The 19,521-nt window shown below is 34.7% G+C and overlaps 1 protein-coding gene across 1 annotated transcript; it reads right to left on the reverse strand.

Moving 5' to 3' along the window:
- Nucleotides 1–614: 614 nt before the first annotated feature.
- On the reverse strand, nucleotides 615–19,484 carry LOC100368526 (bifunctional apoptosis regulator-like). Its single transcript, XM_085502159.1, has 7 exons — nucleotides 19,396–19,484; nucleotides 11,306–11,664; nucleotides 10,939–11,122; nucleotides 4,692–5,003; nucleotides 3,366–3,542; nucleotides 2,796–2,992; nucleotides 615–2,428 (listed from the first exon to the last, which is right to left on the reverse strand). The coding sequence occupies exons 2-7, from the start codon at nucleotides 11,641–11,643 to the stop codon at nucleotides 2,257–2,259; spliced, it is 1,380 nt and encodes a 459-aa protein (XP_085358285.1). The 5' UTR covers nucleotides 11,644–11,664; nucleotides 19,396–19,484; the 3' UTR covers nucleotides 615–2,256.
- Nucleotides 19,485–19,521: the final 37 nt, after the last annotated feature.

Below are 19,521 nucleotides of genomic sequence, written 5' to 3' on the forward strand. Positions count from 1 at the left end.
AGGTACATAATACACCAAGTATCAAAGCATTCAGGCTTGTAGTTTTCAAGAAGAAGTCAAAAAAGTAAAACATTGACACGGACGACGATGCCGGACAATCACTCATATGATAAGCTCCGCTCGACAAAGTCGACAGCGGAGCTAAAAACGAATGTACATGTTGTCAAGGCCACACTAATTTTTCTTGTGCCTATACATGCACATACAATTTTACTTTTTCTAGAAGACAGACTTCCCGAGCAGTCTCAACTTGATTTTGGGAGATTACATTTTGACTCAGGATCCCTACAAAACTCGTCCTGTTTATAGAGAGCACACTGATAAAAGAATCAATAAAAAATATAATTATGTGAATAAAATATTTGCGAAAAAAAAAAAAAAAATTCTGCTTTTAATATAGAATCAGTGGCACTATTTCAGAAATTTCAAAATCTGAAATATTCATCCATTTCTTCTGAATCTTCATTGGGTTCTTGGCACTTTTATGCAAATTATTTTATATCGTTCAGATGCAGCAGTTAAAAAACACATTCAATAAAATACGAATCTGAAAAGGCCCCAATAATTACACTACCAATACTCTCACAGTACAATTGTAAACTGAGACACAAATATAACTCTATATTGAGTGACTTTTATTATTGTAAATATTGCTATTAAGCTATACAATTACATGTCTTGTGCATAAACTACAAAAAAAACATGATTTATATATTTCCATTTTCAACTCCAGATTAATGGTCTTATAAAAGGTTAATAATTATCTTATTGAAATGGTAGTACTAAATAAGCACACATGGGGTGAAATGTTTATGCCATGCATATGCAAACAACACTTCAGCTTATGCTGAACCAATGAGCTATTTTCATAGTATATGTTACAAGACGTATCATGATGCGTTGACACCACGAAGGTAATTCAGGCTCAGTAATAACATGCATTTAAAAAGTGGGGACAAAATATGAAAAAAAAAAACTCTGCTTGGCTGTCTAGTAGATTAACTACATTTTCAGAAAATAATTCATTCCAAGAAAAAAGTATACTTCAATCAAATGCAAGAATAAAAATACAACAAGACTGTTTTGCATTTCCATGAAAATTAAGAATGGTTTCTCAAAAATTATCCAGTAATCCTCACATTTACATATCATTAAAGAATTTTCAGTTTTAATTAAATTTTATAAGGGGAACACTGAGGTAGAGAAAGGAAAAGGGAAACTGGTAGCCAAATGGTGTAAAGCAGAAGTCATTTTTAATTGTTGTAATCTTTGGATAACTCCTGGTTACCCGATAATAAATGTTGAATTCTTTTGTCATTTAACACTACCCACTCTGTTTTATGTAAACCACTAAAACTAAACTACTAATCAGATACTGATTAATTAAAGTTGTCAATATACAAACTGATATCAGAGTGTCAACAACAACAAATCACCTGCAAGTAGACAATATCCTTGTACTGGTAGTGAGATACTACCGATAACACCTGAGCAAAGCAGAACGACCACATGGCGAAGTCACCAATAACAGTTACAGTGATTGTTAAGTAATAGTAATATGATTGTTTCATCAATAAGCACTGCACACTGCAATAATGTTTCTGTTCATACGACAAACTAGTGTTCAAACTCAAAGGTTATTGGCACTAAGATTACCTGCAACTAACTTCAGTGCAAACAAAAACCCAATGCGAGTGAATTTGCTTGGGAGAGAATACTGTTTAGACAAACCTTATCATTGCAGACCTTGGATTTCTGCTAGTGAATTATTATTCTATTAATTATATATGGGTATGCAAGGCACCAACTTTTGGTGAAAAATACAATCTGGGAGACCAAATTCATCCCCTGAAACAAATCTCTTGAAACAAATTTACAAAACCACATCCTATTACATAATATAGTAATAGTGTATTTAATTTGACATATAATTTATGGTGAACTGAACAAAACACAAGCACATAAACTAGTTAAAAATTATCTTATAAAGGGTCCCTTGCGTAATATGAAATAACTTTACAATCACTGTAACGTTATTGGTGACTAAACTGAGTGGCCCATTTCGCTCCGCTCAGGTGTTGCCGGTAGTGTCATATTCACTAGAACCACCTTGGGAGTCATTTAAAATAACATTCTGACTTTCCGAATATCACTACCAGAGTAAGCTAAAAACATAAAATATGTTAGAAATTGAAATTTATTTTCTTATAATTTATATATACATTTATAGACCCTATACCCCTCTCATTGCTACTTTCAACCTTTCAAAATTTTTAAGATTTTTTCAATATTCAACACAGGTGTGAAATAAAGTGCCCAGTAGAAAAGACTATCACAGATGAAGAATGGTATGACGGGCCACATCAGAACTAGTATGGTTGTACCAATCATGGCTAGAAGATGGCGCCGCATTGCTGATGGAATTGATCTGCAAGAAATGTTATAATAGTAAAGGATGCACATTTGTTAAATAAAGTTCCCTATAATACAATGATGTACCGTTTTTATGCACAGAATACTATTAGATATTCTGTTATGAGTATCACATATATTATCTATTGCAAGGGTTCAATCGCAGTCACTGTATCTATTTCAACTTATTAAGATGTGCAGTGGTAAGTCTTCACTCACTGTTGAATGCACACCAAAATCATTTTCATTCCTGTCAGTCACAAACAAAAACCAGTACCCAGAATTGATTGTCATATAGACTGAATTGAGACAAGACGTACTCAGTTTTCTCCCATTCATTTTGGATGTGAAGACCTTTAGCAGTAAATGCACCTAGTACTTACCTTAGGCCTTGCCTCCATAACCATCTAAACACAGTGGCTTCAATAAAAGTTAATAGTACACAGTTGACGAAAATAAACCAACATGTGTAATCATGTACATCTATCCAATTCGATGTAAATCTTGCTATTAAGTAGTACGGGAAAAATATATATTTAGGAATGAAATCAATCCATTGCTCCACTGTGGGGTCGTATGACTGTGTGAAAGAAACATAAACAAGATTACATCCTACACTAATACGTTAATCAAATGAGAAAGTCGCACAAGCTGGTAAAAATAAAAAAAAATTCTGCTAACCCTTTGCCAGTTGCCATGGCAAATTTCATTTAGTTTTGGCTACAAAAAATTATGTCAATTTCGCCACCATTGTCTATTAAAGAGCAATTACAAACCATGAATTATTCATCATTTAAAAGCATGTTATTATCCACAGATATTTTGATTTTTCATGATTTTCATGATTTGTGAAGTGGCCATATTAAAACAGGTTTGAACTTGACTAGGAAAAACAGTACAAAGCCAATGTGGCTAAGCCCAAGATTTTCATACAGTGTAGTATCAAAACTAACCTTCTGATATATGATATTTTCTTCCTCAGAGGTTTCGTTAGACGATGCTGGACATGAACCATGGATAAAGGGAAGAAACATTTCCTCATAATCAAAGACGTACAGGTATGCCATGGTGAACCGAGGAAAATCTTTGAGGGAATATGCCAAGAAAATGGCCATACCTTCATGCATAGTCTGAAAGAAAACATTTAATTCAAATTGATTGCTCAAAGATTGGAAATTCTAATACATGACCATATCTAGTACTTGCTGACTGGGAATGTCTGTCACCCACTAATGCCAAAGGTGTTCTGTGTTAAAGGATGAACAAGTCATGTTGAATCATGTAAACGCATGTAAAATACATTGTTTGTTTACATGTCCTTTTACTATTGTTAACGCCTTGAATCCTTACAAAGTATGTGAAATGAGATGAGATAGACATACACGTCGGGGTAAATACCAAAACACATTATTGATAACTTGTATGTACACATGCGCCCAGATGAACATGCTATTATGTACTTATGTACAAGATCACTCACCATTCCCTTTGGAGGTTTGAGATCTAACTCCTTCACAAACACTCACCTAAAACTCCCATATATCCTGGGGAAGTTTGACGCCTAACTCTTTCAAAAACACTCGCCTCAAACTCCCATAGATCCTTGGCAAGTTTGATGCCTAACTCCTTCACAAACACTCACTTCAAACTCCCATAGATCCTAGGGAGGTTTGACGCCTAACTCCTTCACAAACACTCACCTCAAACTCCCATAGATCCTAGGGAGGTTTGACACCTAACTCCTTCACAAACACTCACCTCAAACTCCCATAGATCCTAGGGAGGTTTGACGCCTAACTCCTTCACAAACACTCACCTCAAACTCCCATAGATCCTAGGGAGGTTTGATGCCCAACTCCTTCACAAACACTCACCTAAAAGTCCCATAGATCCTGGAGAAATTTGACGTCTAACTCCTTCACAAACACTCACCTAAACTCCCATAGATCCTGGGGAGGTTTGATGCCTAACTCCTTCACAAACACTCACCTTAAACTCCCATAGATCCTAGGGAGGTTTGATGCCTAACTCCTTCACAAACACTCACCTTAAACTTCCATAGATCCAAGGGAGGTTTGATGCCTAACTCCTTCACAAACACTCACCTAAAACTCCCATAGATCCTTGGGAGGTTTGATGCCTAACTCCTTCACAAACACTCACCTTAAACTCCCATAGATCCTTGGGAGGTTTGACGCCTAACTACTTCACAAACACTCACCCTAAACTCCCATAGATCCTGGGGAGGTTTGATGCCTAACTCCTTCACAAACACTCACCTTAAACTCCCATAGATCTTTGGGAGGTTTGACGCCTAACTCTTTAACAAAACGCAGTTCACTCATGATAGCTCTCCTGTACAGCTGTATGTTAATATTAAACGGGGGAACTTTTAAATCATCTTCTGTGATTCCAAGTAAAAGACGTCCATCAACATTGTTTGTGAGAAACTTTTCAGGATAATGATTATCAATGGCCCATGCACCAAACTCTGCTACCCATTCAGCCACCTCAGACGATGTCCATTTTATGACAGGCTTCTTGACCAGCAAGTTGTCATCATCTCGAAATCCCCACACAAGGCATAACAGCTGTTATAAAAGCATAATAAAATGATTTTAACTGACAAGGCTCAAAATATCATAAACACATGCTGCATTTGTAATGTAACAAGGTAATTAAAACATGAAAATAAATCTGAGATAATTGTTGGTACATTGTATCAAAAAACATGCAACATTGATAAACCAATGTAATGTAATACATTCCATTTTTTCATTCCAAAGCATGAATGTTTTTTATAGGAAATATTTAAATGTTTCATAAATTTCAAATGACAATTGAAAAAAACCCTGAATAACCACAATGCCTTAGCATACACATACATTGTACAAATATATTTTATATGTATATTTCACATACGTGGCACAAAATTTGTTAACGACTGATAAAAAACAGTAATGAATCATGGGTGTGGAAAGTGTAAGGGTCTTCATGGGTACATTGAAGTCCACATCATTTAAATCTAAATATTATTAAACTCAAACAGCAGTTGTAACTTTTTAATGCCTTCAAAGTTAGTACTCCATGGAATAAAGAGAGACATCTGCCTGGCCAATCCAAGCATTTCGTTTAAAAGATATAATAATGATTTATAAATATTTTATATGCTAACTAAGCAAAATTTGACACTTGGGGGCGCTATTTAATTTGTATTACTCTTGATGATTTTTACTGATTTGTTTTGATATTGTAGACATTTATTCAAACAGAATTTATTAAAGATATGTGATTTCAGTATTTTCAGTAATTTAAAGGGCGGTGGATGTCGTGCCGTGTCCTGTTAGATATGGGACTCATTGCGACGTATACAACGCATGTAAAATACATTGTTTATTTACATGAGATTCGAACACGTGCTACACGACGACCACCGCCTTCAACTTATTAATTATTATGAAATTAGTCAAAAAGGGTGCAAAATGAGTAACAATGGAAGTCATTTGCATATTTCCTATGAGACATGAGGCAAGGAAAAGTCAGTTTCATATGAAAATTTGTGCTTACAACTGGTTTTTAATCCATGTCGAAAACGTGCACAGAATGGTTGTTTTGTGCACGTTTTCGACACGGCTTATCAGCCACCTCAAGTGCCAAATCCATGAAATAAACAACCAACGTCAATAGAGTAGCCTAGGTGTTAAAAATGGATTAAGTACTGGCAAACCAATTTCTGCATAGGTATGTTTCTAAACGCTTGCTTTTTGGCTGATTTAGTCATCTTTTTTGAACTCAGAAGCTCTCAAAACCTAATATTACATGTGAGAACGAAACAAATCCGTCGAGATTTCACGTTTTAACGTAAAAGGGATGCTGGCTGTTCCCTCTCTGGACTCCCTCCCCGAGTATACTAGTACTGGTACTACCATGGATTAGTACCTTCCATGGTACTACCAACTCTAACCATGTCGCCATTTCGTGACGCATGTCAAGCTATAAATGGGCATCAATACTCATTTCGCCCAATATTTCGCTTTTATAACATTTTAATCAACAGCATATCGCTTAATTTCCGACCGGTAAAACGACCATGTTTTTATCCTTTTTTTTTCTCACTCGCTTATTAAAAACACTGACCGTTTGTTCAAGCACTGAACACTGGCACATGAGTTGTCGAAATGGTTGTTTTAGTACTAAAGTTTGAGGATTCAATATGAGTATTAACCATTATTTAATTTCGAACGACACTTCCAAACCATCATACTTTGTTTCGTTCGCGAACGTAACTTTAACTATGATCTCTTGTTGTGTGAACGTTCCACAACAAGCTGATGGAGCGGGACTGTGTTCCGTTTAAATCCAGGGCTGCTATCTCATTTCAACAATATGATTATCGAGACAATTACTCCTTAGGGCAGAGAGCAGAGACACCAGGAACATATTGATGCCACGGCCATGTATTTAAAATGCGAGCGTGCAGACGGGCGATATTTCTGGGTTCGCGTGCTCGAAAAACTAAGCGAAAATTATTCAACATGCGGTTGCAAAAGCGAGTAAAAATAATGATCGAAAAGCAGAAGCGAGCATGAGGTTGGGTGAAATTAGTGCTTTACATTCAGGTGTAAAAATACGATCGGCCGAGATCTATGTCATTCTGAAGCACGCCAGAGACAGACAAAATGCAGTTTTAAATATTGACACCGTTCGTATTTTTTAAATGAGTCAAAAAATAAATAAATTGCTTAAGCGATGATCGATCGAAACAGACTCGTTTTGCAAGTTTTAACGGCTACGTTCTGCTGAAGATGTAAGACTTCACTTTCGGAGTTATTACCGAAGATAATGTACGACAGCAAAATAACAACAACATTTGGTTATGTGAAATAGAGTAGCATTCATGTAGGCCCAATCAGTACTGTTGTATCGTCTATTTCGTCAACGTTACTACCCAGACCTGCTCGTCGATTATTATTGCAAATGTCATTGCTTTCCAGAATCAATTCGGTATAAGCATGGAAGGTACTAACGTAGTACCTTCCATGGTATAAGTACGTTATTTTAGAATGATTTTCATTTGGTTTCACCATAGACCCTCTAAAAGAGGGTCTATGGTTTCACGTGATAGTTAATCTGATTTATCTTATAGCATTACACCAGGAAGTCCTCGGCATGGGTCACAGTACTAGTATACCCCGGACCACTCGTTTTGATGAATGGTCTGGGTGTGGCTTGTGGGTAGGAATAGAAAATGAATTTTGGTGAGGTTGTGATTATTTGGATTTTTGAGAACGGATTTTTACTATTGAAATGAAATTATCACGTTTAGGGGTGAATTGTTAATAGGTGAAGTGATGTTAAAAACATAAGTAGTTCATCTTCTTGCGTACACCGCAACAACCAAGGTTTATTTTTCAACACAGATCTCCAGTCAAGAGGGTGGCGTTTCGATCATGGAGCTCCATGTTTGGACGTAACCCCAGAGTTAAACCATAGACAATATAGTAGGAAGGATTCTATTGTAGCAGGGTAGGCTGGAAAAAAGTTAAGCTGATTTAAACTAACCGTTAACATAAACTAAATGTTTATTTCGATTTCTCGTTAAGATGCAGTTTACCTGACAAGTATTTTAATTAGTTAATTAGGCAACCAAGATGACCTCCCTTGTCCACAAAACCATATATTTTTGGAAAGCTTATTGTATGAATTTAAACAATTTTTAAGTATTTTTTATTGACACTGTAGTTTAAAATATGCACAAAAATGTGTATTTTTGGTCAAAAGTGATTTTTTAAAAATTAGCTCCTAAACCATGCTTCTGTTTCCTGTCAAAATTGGTTTACGGGTACATCTGTTTACTATGAAGAAAGTGCCTACTTGAAAACTGTTTTTAGGTGGTGAGAGTCATGAACTCTCGCGAAATGCGTAATTTTGTTGACGAGAGTCACATACGGTATTCCATGGGTATTCTAAATGGCCGTTGCTTGCTGATCACGAGTTCCCGTGTGTAGATGATTTGGTCGATGTTTTTTTTCGGATTTTGATGACGGTGGAAATGATAGTGAAGAAGATCCAAACACAGTAGACACAGCAATTCATGTTAACAACTCTGTGTGTTTGATTCAGAGTTCGGGCATCAACATCGGAAGTAGCGAAGATTTGCGTTTTCTTGATCGTCACGTAAAAGAAACCCTTTGAAACGCTAACAAAAAAACGAAAATAGTGAAAATAAAATAATAAAGAAAATCGTGCCTCATTTATACACAAGTATTAGAGTTATTTTGTTGAAATTATTAATAAAAACAGGGTATAACGTAGGTAGACGTGCATTCAGGCTGAAAGACTGGACGACGTGTAGTCAAGATGGCGACAGACGTGAAAACGGAAGACGGAATGAAAGTCTATTAAAAAAATGCGAGACAGAGAACAACAAAAAACAAGTGTAGTCGGTGAAAATTTGAAGATTCATGCATCATGAAAACAATAATATTCGCGTTCACCACGTTCACGAGAACATCTGATAACTATTGTGTGTTCGGAAGATGCGTATTGCGGAAAGAAAACGACTTGTTTGGGGAAAGATACTTGTAGTTCGATACGAAAGTAGTGACATCCCATCGAAGTAAATATGACGTCATTGTTTACTTGCTCATCACAATATTCCAGCCCAGCTTACGTTGGGCATACGGCGTTTGACATTGGTGTTACTATACTACTATACTGTCTATGGTTAAACAGGGCCCAAATTGATTGGGAGTAAAACACGGAAGTGGAAGAGCTGTCTATGCATTGACCAATCACACAAGAGCTCACAAACACCAATGAAATATTTGTTGTTGTACTTAACAAAGGGGTTTGGCACTAAAAACAATGGAACGTTTATAGGCTTAACGTTGGATTTAGATCGTGTTATAATCCAAATCCCCTACTAAGACTTGTAAGCACCAATTTTCATATGTTTGAAGCATCTCTTCCTTCACCTCTCTGACCACTAAATCATTCATTCCAGAGTTGGTTTTGTCATGGTTACTATAAGAACGGTTAAGAAACTCTATTGTTAGATATGCTAATTATCCATTGCCTTCACTTTGATGCGTGTCCAACCATTATGGCATCATCGCTTATATTGCTATCTCCTTTCTTTTTCCATTGAAAAAATAGAACTCATTAAGCCGAAAGATCAACATAGAAGCATCCCCGACTTCTGTGCTAATATTGTGTGATACTCAAGGTTTTGTTGTTCTCGGGGAAAAAAATGAAAATACCGATAGTTTGTTTTGCCATCTGTGAATCAAAATTGACCATGGCATTTTGTATCCCAAAAACTCTGCGAATATTCTAGAATGTTAGTATTCATTACTACGTTAATGTTTGGGTATTTTAATGTGGTCCTGCGTCTATCATAACTACTGTAAAATGACTAATTTTCACTGTGTTAAAATTTCGCTGATTTACCATTTCAGGCATATTCAGTGGGATTTAAATTCACGGTTTTATCATTTAGATAATGTGTTCTATGCTGAATTTTTACATATTCACTGGGTTTTAATTTAGCGCATTTTCCAGTCAGCGAAATAAGGAAAATTAAAACCCAGTGAATAATTAACCCTTCTACAGTAATTTCATATTTAATTTCTGAAAAATTAGAAGGAATTATATTTTAATACAATGCATAGTTAAATTACCGGTAGTATTAATTTTATAGTTTACATTATTTAATTTTTGTACTAAGTTGTTGAAGAAACTATTCCTTGTTCTACAGTAGGGCGATCTTAAGTCTGTGTCTACTAATGTCCATCATGTCGACGAAAATTTGTACCCCAAAAATGCATCTTGGAACATTTCACAAGTTGATTTTGTACATTGAATTAGAATCTGAGAGACTATTATGAGAGCACATTTTCTAGAGGTTTACAGACATTTTTCTCCAAAATGTCGACCATCTTGCTTGTTTCCTGACCACTACCAGTGGCAGTGTAAGTGACACAGAAAGTTGTATGGAGTCATAGTGCTGTTTTAATCTGAATATACATTGTATATTTCTTATTTCAGTGTTCATATTCATACCAAATCCTGTAAATGCTGTATAAATTGCGAAAATTTGTTAGGAAAAAACAGAGAAAAATCCCAATCGATGGAATAGTCTTTGAACGAATATGTAATTTTATGCAAATTACACTAGCCGCAATGTCGGCAATTTTAAATGTTTACGAGACACACAAGAAAGTTTCCTAACCGTTCTTCTAGTAACCATGGTTTTGTGGATGTTTTTAGTCCAGCTCGTTTCAACTTACCAGGTACTGTGTTTAACACTAGTACAGTTTGTGACTTCTACAAGCCAGACTGTGTTGTATTTTGCTAGATTTGACTAACTGACGGGTATTTACATTTTTGCTGTTTTTATAACCACGTGCTCCAAATGTCCATGTAATCTTTTGTTCACGACATGTGTTTTGTGAAATGTATGTAATGGATAAGAAAAGAAAGTAGACCTATAAAATACTGGTTATAATATATCTTTACACTTACCAAGACAATAGCTAAAGAAAAGAAGACTCCAGAACAGAATCCACTATTTGACTGCTTTTTCTGCTTTTTTGTCACATCTTTACCAAACTTCTCAAACTCGTTAAGGAGACTCTTATTATCTGCATTATTTAACTGTTTACGTCTTGATGTAATGTTCTGAGGAAACATCTTTTCAAGGGTCGTTCTAGGAAAATAATTATATTTTTTTATATATGAACAATAAGCAATATAAATCTAAGAGGAAAAGGCATGGCAGTTTTCAAGATCCACATGATCAGGGTGAGTAGATCACAAACAAATGGTTCTGCCATGTATGTACATTTTTTTTGGTATTAGATGAATTTTAAAAACACATACATGTAATTACCTGAGAATTATATTAATGTGTGGGAATCCATTCCATTGTTGGCGACAACCAGGACAGGTGGTGTTATTGGATGTTTTCCACCAGCGAGCTAGACAAAGACGACAAAAACTGTGCCCACAGTTCAGCGTAGTTGGCTGAACCATGAGTTCATAGCAACACCCACAATTGAATATAGTTTCTGACATTGTCCTTCTCAAGGTGCTTTCTCTGTTGTTTGTTGTAGTGACCGTGTCATACTGGAGGGGATCATCATCAACTCCATTCTGCTCAAGAAATGTTTGCTCATCTTCATCCCCACTGACACTGTCCTGACCAAAGCGTACTGATCTAGACTCCATATTTATTTCTTCAACTATGAACTGTAAATAAAATAATATACCACAGCATGGTCAAGGATAAATCAGATTTATTTGGAATATTTACACGGTTATAAAGCATGCCAACTGAATATGTACAAATAATTTACTTGTATCGTGATGATTCAATAACATTGTCTTGATAATATGCAAGATAAATAGAACAAGCCATGCATGGCACAGTCCCCATTAGTTGTCAAATTTAAGATATATAGTTTTGTTTATCGTAATATAGCTGGAACATAAACATGTCAGAGATATGAATCCTGAAGCTGATTGATGCTTGATTATGATTTTTTAATATTAAAATGACATTCAGTCATCTTGTATCTGATCGTCAAACTAGTACTTTTCCCATATTGAGAGATATTGCCTTGAAACAGCATTAATTAATTAAAACAAACTGGCCATTTTGAATCAGATCGTCAAACCAATACATCTGTATATTTATGACATGATGTATAATGAATATATAAAATTTGAACATAATCAGTCAAAGTATGTCAGAACCGCATTCATTAAAACAAAACGGTCACCAGTCAGCCATTTTGAATCTGACCTGAAAAACAAAGTGAGGTGCATAATGTGTAATATACATTATCTACCAAGTTTGATGAAATCACTCCACAACAGACTGAGATCCGGTTCTGGAATGCCAGAAATGCTTGATTTTGATGATTTTTCAGCACAAAAATGGCCACCATTCAGCCATCTTGAATCAGATTGTGAAACAAATTATGTGCATATGTATAATATTATGTATGATGTACATGTATGTGTGAAATTTGAATCTACATGTCTAGACATGCACATGCACAGAGGTCAATCAATAAATCCCTGTTTTCGTTATCGTGTTATTAAGTGGCAGACATGTACTTGTATAAAGAAATTTTCTACAACCTGCCAATGTGGTTCAATGAGGTCAGACTCACCCTACCGCCAGAAAGGTTGGGATGATTTTCTGTTACAGTGGGTAAAAAAACAAGTTACTCTCAAGCGACCTTGCGATTGATGGAGCACTGCTGTTATTGACAAGCGCAGAGGGCAGTGGCAGTTAATTTACTAGGTGGATAGGAGAAGTGGAATCTATTGTAATTGTGGCAATGGTCACAGGAAGGGCATATTCCATAAGAGCAAACGTATTTCTGTATGTAATTCATGGATATGTATAATTGATAATGTGGGTGTACAGTAAATTGAAGCTGAAACATGACGTTGTTGTCACTATTACCACAATATATTTTTGCATGATCCAAGGTAGGTGTGGTATGATTAGCAAGGCAATCCAGCTGACAGAAGAGAAGTTGGCGGATGATATATGACATATGACGTACGGACGACGACAGGGTTGGTCAACCCATGAACTCTGCTGTCATTTTTAATGACAGCAGAGCTAAACACAGGGGGGGGGGGGGTATGAAAGCAATTGACAATGACTGATCATTTATGAAATGTGAGGATTTCCCACAGCACAGTAATAGTTTGACTGGATTATCAGACATATTCCACTGAAAAAAAAATTGGAAAAAAAAACTCTATACTTCCTGTCTGGTTAAAATTACGGTATTTTTTACAAAACGATCTCTGGCACGGTGAGGTGATTGGAACATAAAAAATTTCTTGGTCCTATTTTATTTTTTTAAAAACCCAAACTAGTTGAAAATATCCGTTTAACGGCCAAAGGCTAATTTACGACAGAATTCGGTATTAATTATTTTTTTTAATTAACTGTGTGTGTGAATTAATAGATTCCACAAATTATTCCAGTTTTTACGAAAGTGGTAGAAAATAAACAGATCAGCACGTATCATACCACTTTCATACCCTCGCCTTCAAAATTCATGTCTATATTTATATTTAGAAACCATTAGGATGGGATCCACAGATAATCTATATTAATAACATTTTACAAAGCATCAAACACAATACAATACAGTCTGGATGTAACTTCCAAAATGAATATCAGCTCGCCTTGTCTTCTCATAAAACTTTTAAAGCAATTATCATTTATCAATTACATGTATTTCAACTTATTCTTTGTAGTATTTACTTATGTTATAAAGCAAGAAAGTTTTAAAAACAAGCTAAGCTAGCTTTTAGCTACTTCAAATCTATAGCTAAATGTTAACTTAGGCTAGGAAAACATTGTATATAAGGTTACAAGCAATTGACTCATTTGTACAATATACATATCAACCAAACAAAATACTAGAAATTGTCAAAAAATTCAATGTTAGTATTGAACATAAAAAATTGTCATTGCTTTATCCAGTGCCTGTACATATTTATTATCAATTTTTAGAACATTAAAAATTTTCATTGCTGCATCCAGTGTCTGTACATATTTACTATCAATTTTTTTAACATTAAAAATTGTCATTGCTTTATCCAGTGTCTGTACATATTTATTATCAATTTTTTTAACATTAAAAATTGTCATTGCTTTATCCAGTGTCTGTACATATTTATTATCAATTTTTAGAACATTAAAAATTGTCATTGCTTTATCCAGTGTCTGTACATATTTATTATCATTTTTTTTAACATTAAAAATTGTCATTGCTGTATCCAGTGTCTGTACATATTTATTATCAATTTTTTTAACATTAAAAATTGTCATTGCTGTATCAAGTATATGTACATATTTATTATCTAAATTTAAAACATTCCCTATGTGCAGTACTAGTATTCAATACCAGTACCAGTATAAAATAGCTCATTAATATGTTTTTTTTTTATTTTTACTTATTTTATCACAAACCAAACAAATTCTTTATGGTTGTATGAATTTATAAGCAATATTTTATCCTATTCTATTCTATTTTATACAATGATATAAATTACACACTATTATAAAAGTACAACAATACAATATGCATGCAGGTTTAGACAACAAAGAATACAAATTAGTTAATTGACTGATCTGACTATTATCTGATACTAAACTACATATAAAGCTATTTATGTACTATGTTTTATCTGTTTGAAAACATCTCATTATCCATCATACTTTTTAAATGCCAAAGTAAAATTCTGTAACCATAAATAATAAAATTACATTGTAAATATTTTTTTGAAAATTTTGTTAAAAAATTTAAAAAAGAAATTATAGAAAAATACATAAAAATGTGAAAAATTTGCATGGGTTTGAAAAATGAGGGCAATTAATAGTACCACACCACATCAACACTATGTTCATTTGCTTGTGAATGTTTACAATATTTGCTTCTTTGTTTTTCTCAATTTGAAAATTTATAACATTATAATTGAATTGAAGAGTTCATCACCGCCTGTTATTACGAGATTGCGGTAATGGAGTTCAATTTGACTTGTAGTGCAAACATACCTGTCCTTGCCCTGCTCACATGCATTAATAAGCTAGGCAGCATGGCACCTGACCCACCGGTTTGTACTTTTAAGATGAGATAAGATAAAACTTTACAACCATGTACCAGTAGTGTTCTTTCATAGCTCAGTGTGTGCTAATTTTTGTTACCAAGATACCGAGCAATTTCCTGTACAGACTGACCCTATACTTAAGTCAACCATTAACTTTTCCCAGCTATAGAGACCAACAGTTTAAATATTTGTTGAACAAAATTTTGCAAGTCATCAGAATTTTGTTTACTAAAATCAGATAAAGAATCCTCGTCATAAATGGTGAGCAAAATTTTCCCGAGACACTACCGGTAATAAGGAAAGTAGAAGTGTCAGTTATTATTTAATAATTATAATTAAATGCCAGTGATTTTTAAACATGGTAGTGTATAAAAAATGTTCTGGAGGTGTAGAGCCAAGAACAGTCACTGGCTGTAAAGTTTTGAAATCTTTCTTGTTGTTCCTTTCATCGGAATTGAGAATTAATTTTTTATGTGTTATGAATAACTGGTGTTTTCTGGAAATATCATCTTTAGGAACTATTAATTTGTCTTTATGATTTGTGCAATTGATCTGGCGAGAAATCCTAGTTTTTTATTTAGACCAAGAAACATTTGACTATGTATATATATTAATTATTACTAATGTATTGCAATATAGCAAATTAAAATTGAAAGAAATCAGTGAAACTTCTCGATGGGCATATTTCGTCCGTGTTATTTATGAAAATAATTGATCACAATTTTATAAACTGGCTGAGCAATTCCCACCACAACTTAGATATAGTATCACAGCATTTTGGCAAATTTTTAACAAATCCAAAATCACTCTCGATAATCTTGTTTACTTTGCATGTGTACAATAGTTGTATTTGAGGTTTTTATCATTTTAATACATACAGGTTCACTCCCACAAATACCCATGAAATATTTAGAGAATTGATACATAGCCTGGGCAAACAAAAGAATTATTAGGCATAAGATAGTAATGTGAAGTTTGTTCATTAATGCTGTATGATGACGCTATCTTCAGGTCCTACCTGTAATATTCAGAATCCCATATTGACTATGTTCCAGACCATTTACATACTTACTTGTCAATATTTGATTGGTATGTACAAAATGCTATATGATTTTACACATATTTATTGAGAATTGCAAATGAACACTAAATACAGCTATCCTAGTCAGCAATCAAATCAACAGTCTTCATGAGTGATGTAACTGGTATTTCCATTTATTTCCTTAGTGGGTTGAGAGTGAATGTTGTCGAATTCAAGAGTGTGTCTCTAAGTACAGCAACGTGAATATTATTGCTACAATCAAAGACGTGTTGAACAGGAAATCCATTTTGGGCTAGTGTAATTGTAAAATTTTGGAGAGTAGAGAACTATTTTTACAGAAGACGTTACAGTAAAGAATTGTTAAAATTGTTCGATTGGAATATCAAAATCCTGTATTGGAATAAAACGTGTTCTATATTCACCAAAAACAATGTTGCTATGTTTCTAGGCATACAACAAACTCGAAAAGAGCTGCGTCCGAGAAAAAAAAGGTGAGGCCCAAAAACAACAGATGTTCTCCCAATATTCTATGATTTTTTGGTAAAATCATTAATTCAGCCCAACGTTTAGATGGCACCCAGGGAACTAAAATTTGGGACATGAATCACTCTGGCGATGAAAAATAAATGATAATAACCAATGGGATGAGGAACTATTTACCTCGGCGATAGCTTGAGGGTGTATTAAAGTAGCCGGATGACAGTGGTGTTCAGCATCAAGCGTGGGGTTGAATTAATACAACACCCTATTAGCATCAAGTGGCACGCCTATTATTTATAGATTTGGACCAAAAAGCCATATAAAATGGTTAATTGGTGTTGACCAGTTGGTGGTGCTCTTCCCTCTTTCAATGCAATCAAGAAAATAAATCTGGCCAAATATTCCTGACGTTCGTTCGAGTGTTACTTTTCATGCCATCCAGCATAAATTGCTCTTTTGCTTTCTCAGATGAGGATTGCATTGATTCCGCGAGGTAATTCAAGTATTCAAGACCAAGTGTATTGATTGTATTGATTTTTTATTCGGAAACTGTCTACTCTGACAGCCCATATAAATGCCTGATTTATCCGATTTATTACAAAGAGAAGTGTTTTTTAACTAGTTGAGTCAGGCAATATAATCATGGCTATTGTGGTTTTAATATTAAGAGACTGCCTTTAGAACTAAATGCAAAACTTGTCATTCCGCAATTTACTAGGGAGTGTAACTCAAGAAAAGAAAAGCGGCTTAACGAAAAAAATATATTTGAGGGTAGAAAAATTGCCATAAGTTGCAAAGTTCTGGAACGAACCACACCGAGGTTACGATTCGGTTAGCCTCGCTCAACTGGTTTGTAACCAGTCTTGTGATTGGTTCTTGACAAATTCTGAACAGGTCACGCCTCCAACTGTGCCGTGCGTTCGGGCCAACCGTTAATTATTCATAAATGGAGTCAATTTGTGTAGTTTTCTTGATTTATTCTGCAGATATCGGTAAAATGTAGGTAAAGCTTTGGCGAAATTTGAAAGAGCAACTATTAGATTGCGATAGATTGATAGCTCAACGAAACACAGAAAAATAGCATACGAATTATGCGACAAAAACTTGAAAGGACGACAGAGCAGATCCAATGGAACTTGAAGAAACTTTTTAAAGACAGTGCCATGTCCCTACTAGGTTTAGATTGACAAATGTTACACATATCACAACAGTTGAATAATTAAAAGAGGATAAATTTGCATGACAATAACTTATGTGAATAGCTGCAACACATTTAGTGTATTTTAGCTGCTGTGTATTCTGTTTATTCAAGATGCCAAAATCATAACACCAGTCTCATGACTGTTTCTTTTTCCTCTCAGTCATGTAGAAAAACAACAACACAAGCATGACACCAAAATCATTTTCAGCTACGTTGTTTTTATAAGTAATTGAGGATGGTGTTATGTTCGGCTCTGAACGAAACTCGATTGAAATCGAGCAGATCTCTGCTCTTGTTCAGCCCGTCCGTGTAAGCACACTCTCAATACAATGTTGGTACAACATGGTGATGTCAGTAATGTCTGAGCCTGTGTATTTCATTACTGCTAATAATTTCATTTGAATACGAACAGATCTTAATCGTACAACCACGACTATCAAGATAAATTCACAAGAACCGTAACTGCAGCATCTACATCACTATTTCAATATTTACGTAGACAGTACTTTCAGAAATATATTGTACACTTCTGATTTTCAAGTATTTCATATCCATTGCTTTATTTAAACAAGTTTTGAGTTTCACATGTACATGTATATATATTTATTCTCCCTTATATTAAATGGTCAACCCTTGTACATGTATGTTTCAAGAGAAAATTGTGTTCATTGTCTACATGTATGACAAGGAATGCTTCAAATCCAAAGATAAAAACCTCATGAAAAACCCTGTGAAAATCCTTGATTCTGTTCACAACTTGAAGTCATACTTATAAGTACACAGACTAAATAAGCTAGGAGAGATTGACTGCTTTGGATATTTCATCAATTCAAAGCGTGTAGATGAGGGCGCTGGCAAAACTTGTGGCAAGAGCACCTGAAATCAACTTCATTGATGTACATAACCAAAAAAAAATGTAATATTTTCTTTACGGTGTCAATAAAGCACTATTCTATTCTATTTTAATTTGCAGAACAAATTAACAAGTTGCTTAGCATGGCAGATAGTGTATTTTATACTCCAGGGTACATATATACATGTGTCTACCTAGCTTGGTGGGTCTCAGCCAGTGTATTGAATTTAAATCCTAGTTGTTATTGTATCTTAACTTGTAATTCGAGTAAAGTCAAATGAAATAATTGTCTGAAATTGGACTACCCGCGATGGTGGTCACAACGATGTCACTGCCTCATTTCAATGCAGGATATATGTAAATAAGTATAGACGGGTTTACGGGACACGTACCAGCAAAACGTTCGGCATACAAGTGCGTTACGCGTGTATGATACGAAAATTATGAAATGTAAGGATACCAGTAGGACTGACTAACCAATATTTCTTCAAACAATCACAAATGTAGGTGTAACCGTAACTAGGTGCAAATGGTTAGCATTGACCAAATAATATGACGCATGGTACCACGCATAGTTTCAGTAATAACTAATTAAACTCATAATTAACTGTGTTACTGTTAGGGAAATTGTTTGATGCGCAATGAAATACATGCATACTCGTTTTAGGAGACTATAGTGACGTCATTAAAAGAAAAATGTCACACAGTCACAAACATTCAGATTAATCAGTGAAATGGTAAACTTGCTAATGGACTCACTTTGATTCGCTGGACTAAAAATCATTTTTGAAGCGTTGTTGTTCTTTCCTGACCAAGGTTGCGCGACAGCCATATTTATCCCCTAAGTGAGGTAAATATGTCGGTGGTGACCACCTAGCCAACCCA

This window comes from Saccoglossus kowalevskii, chromosome 8 (assembly GCF_978046115.1).
Source record: "Saccoglossus kowalevskii chromosome 8, keSacKowa6.1, whole genome shotgun sequence".
NCBI classification, from domain to species: Eukaryota; Metazoa; Hemichordata; class Enteropneusta; family Harrimaniidae; genus Saccoglossus; species Saccoglossus kowalevskii.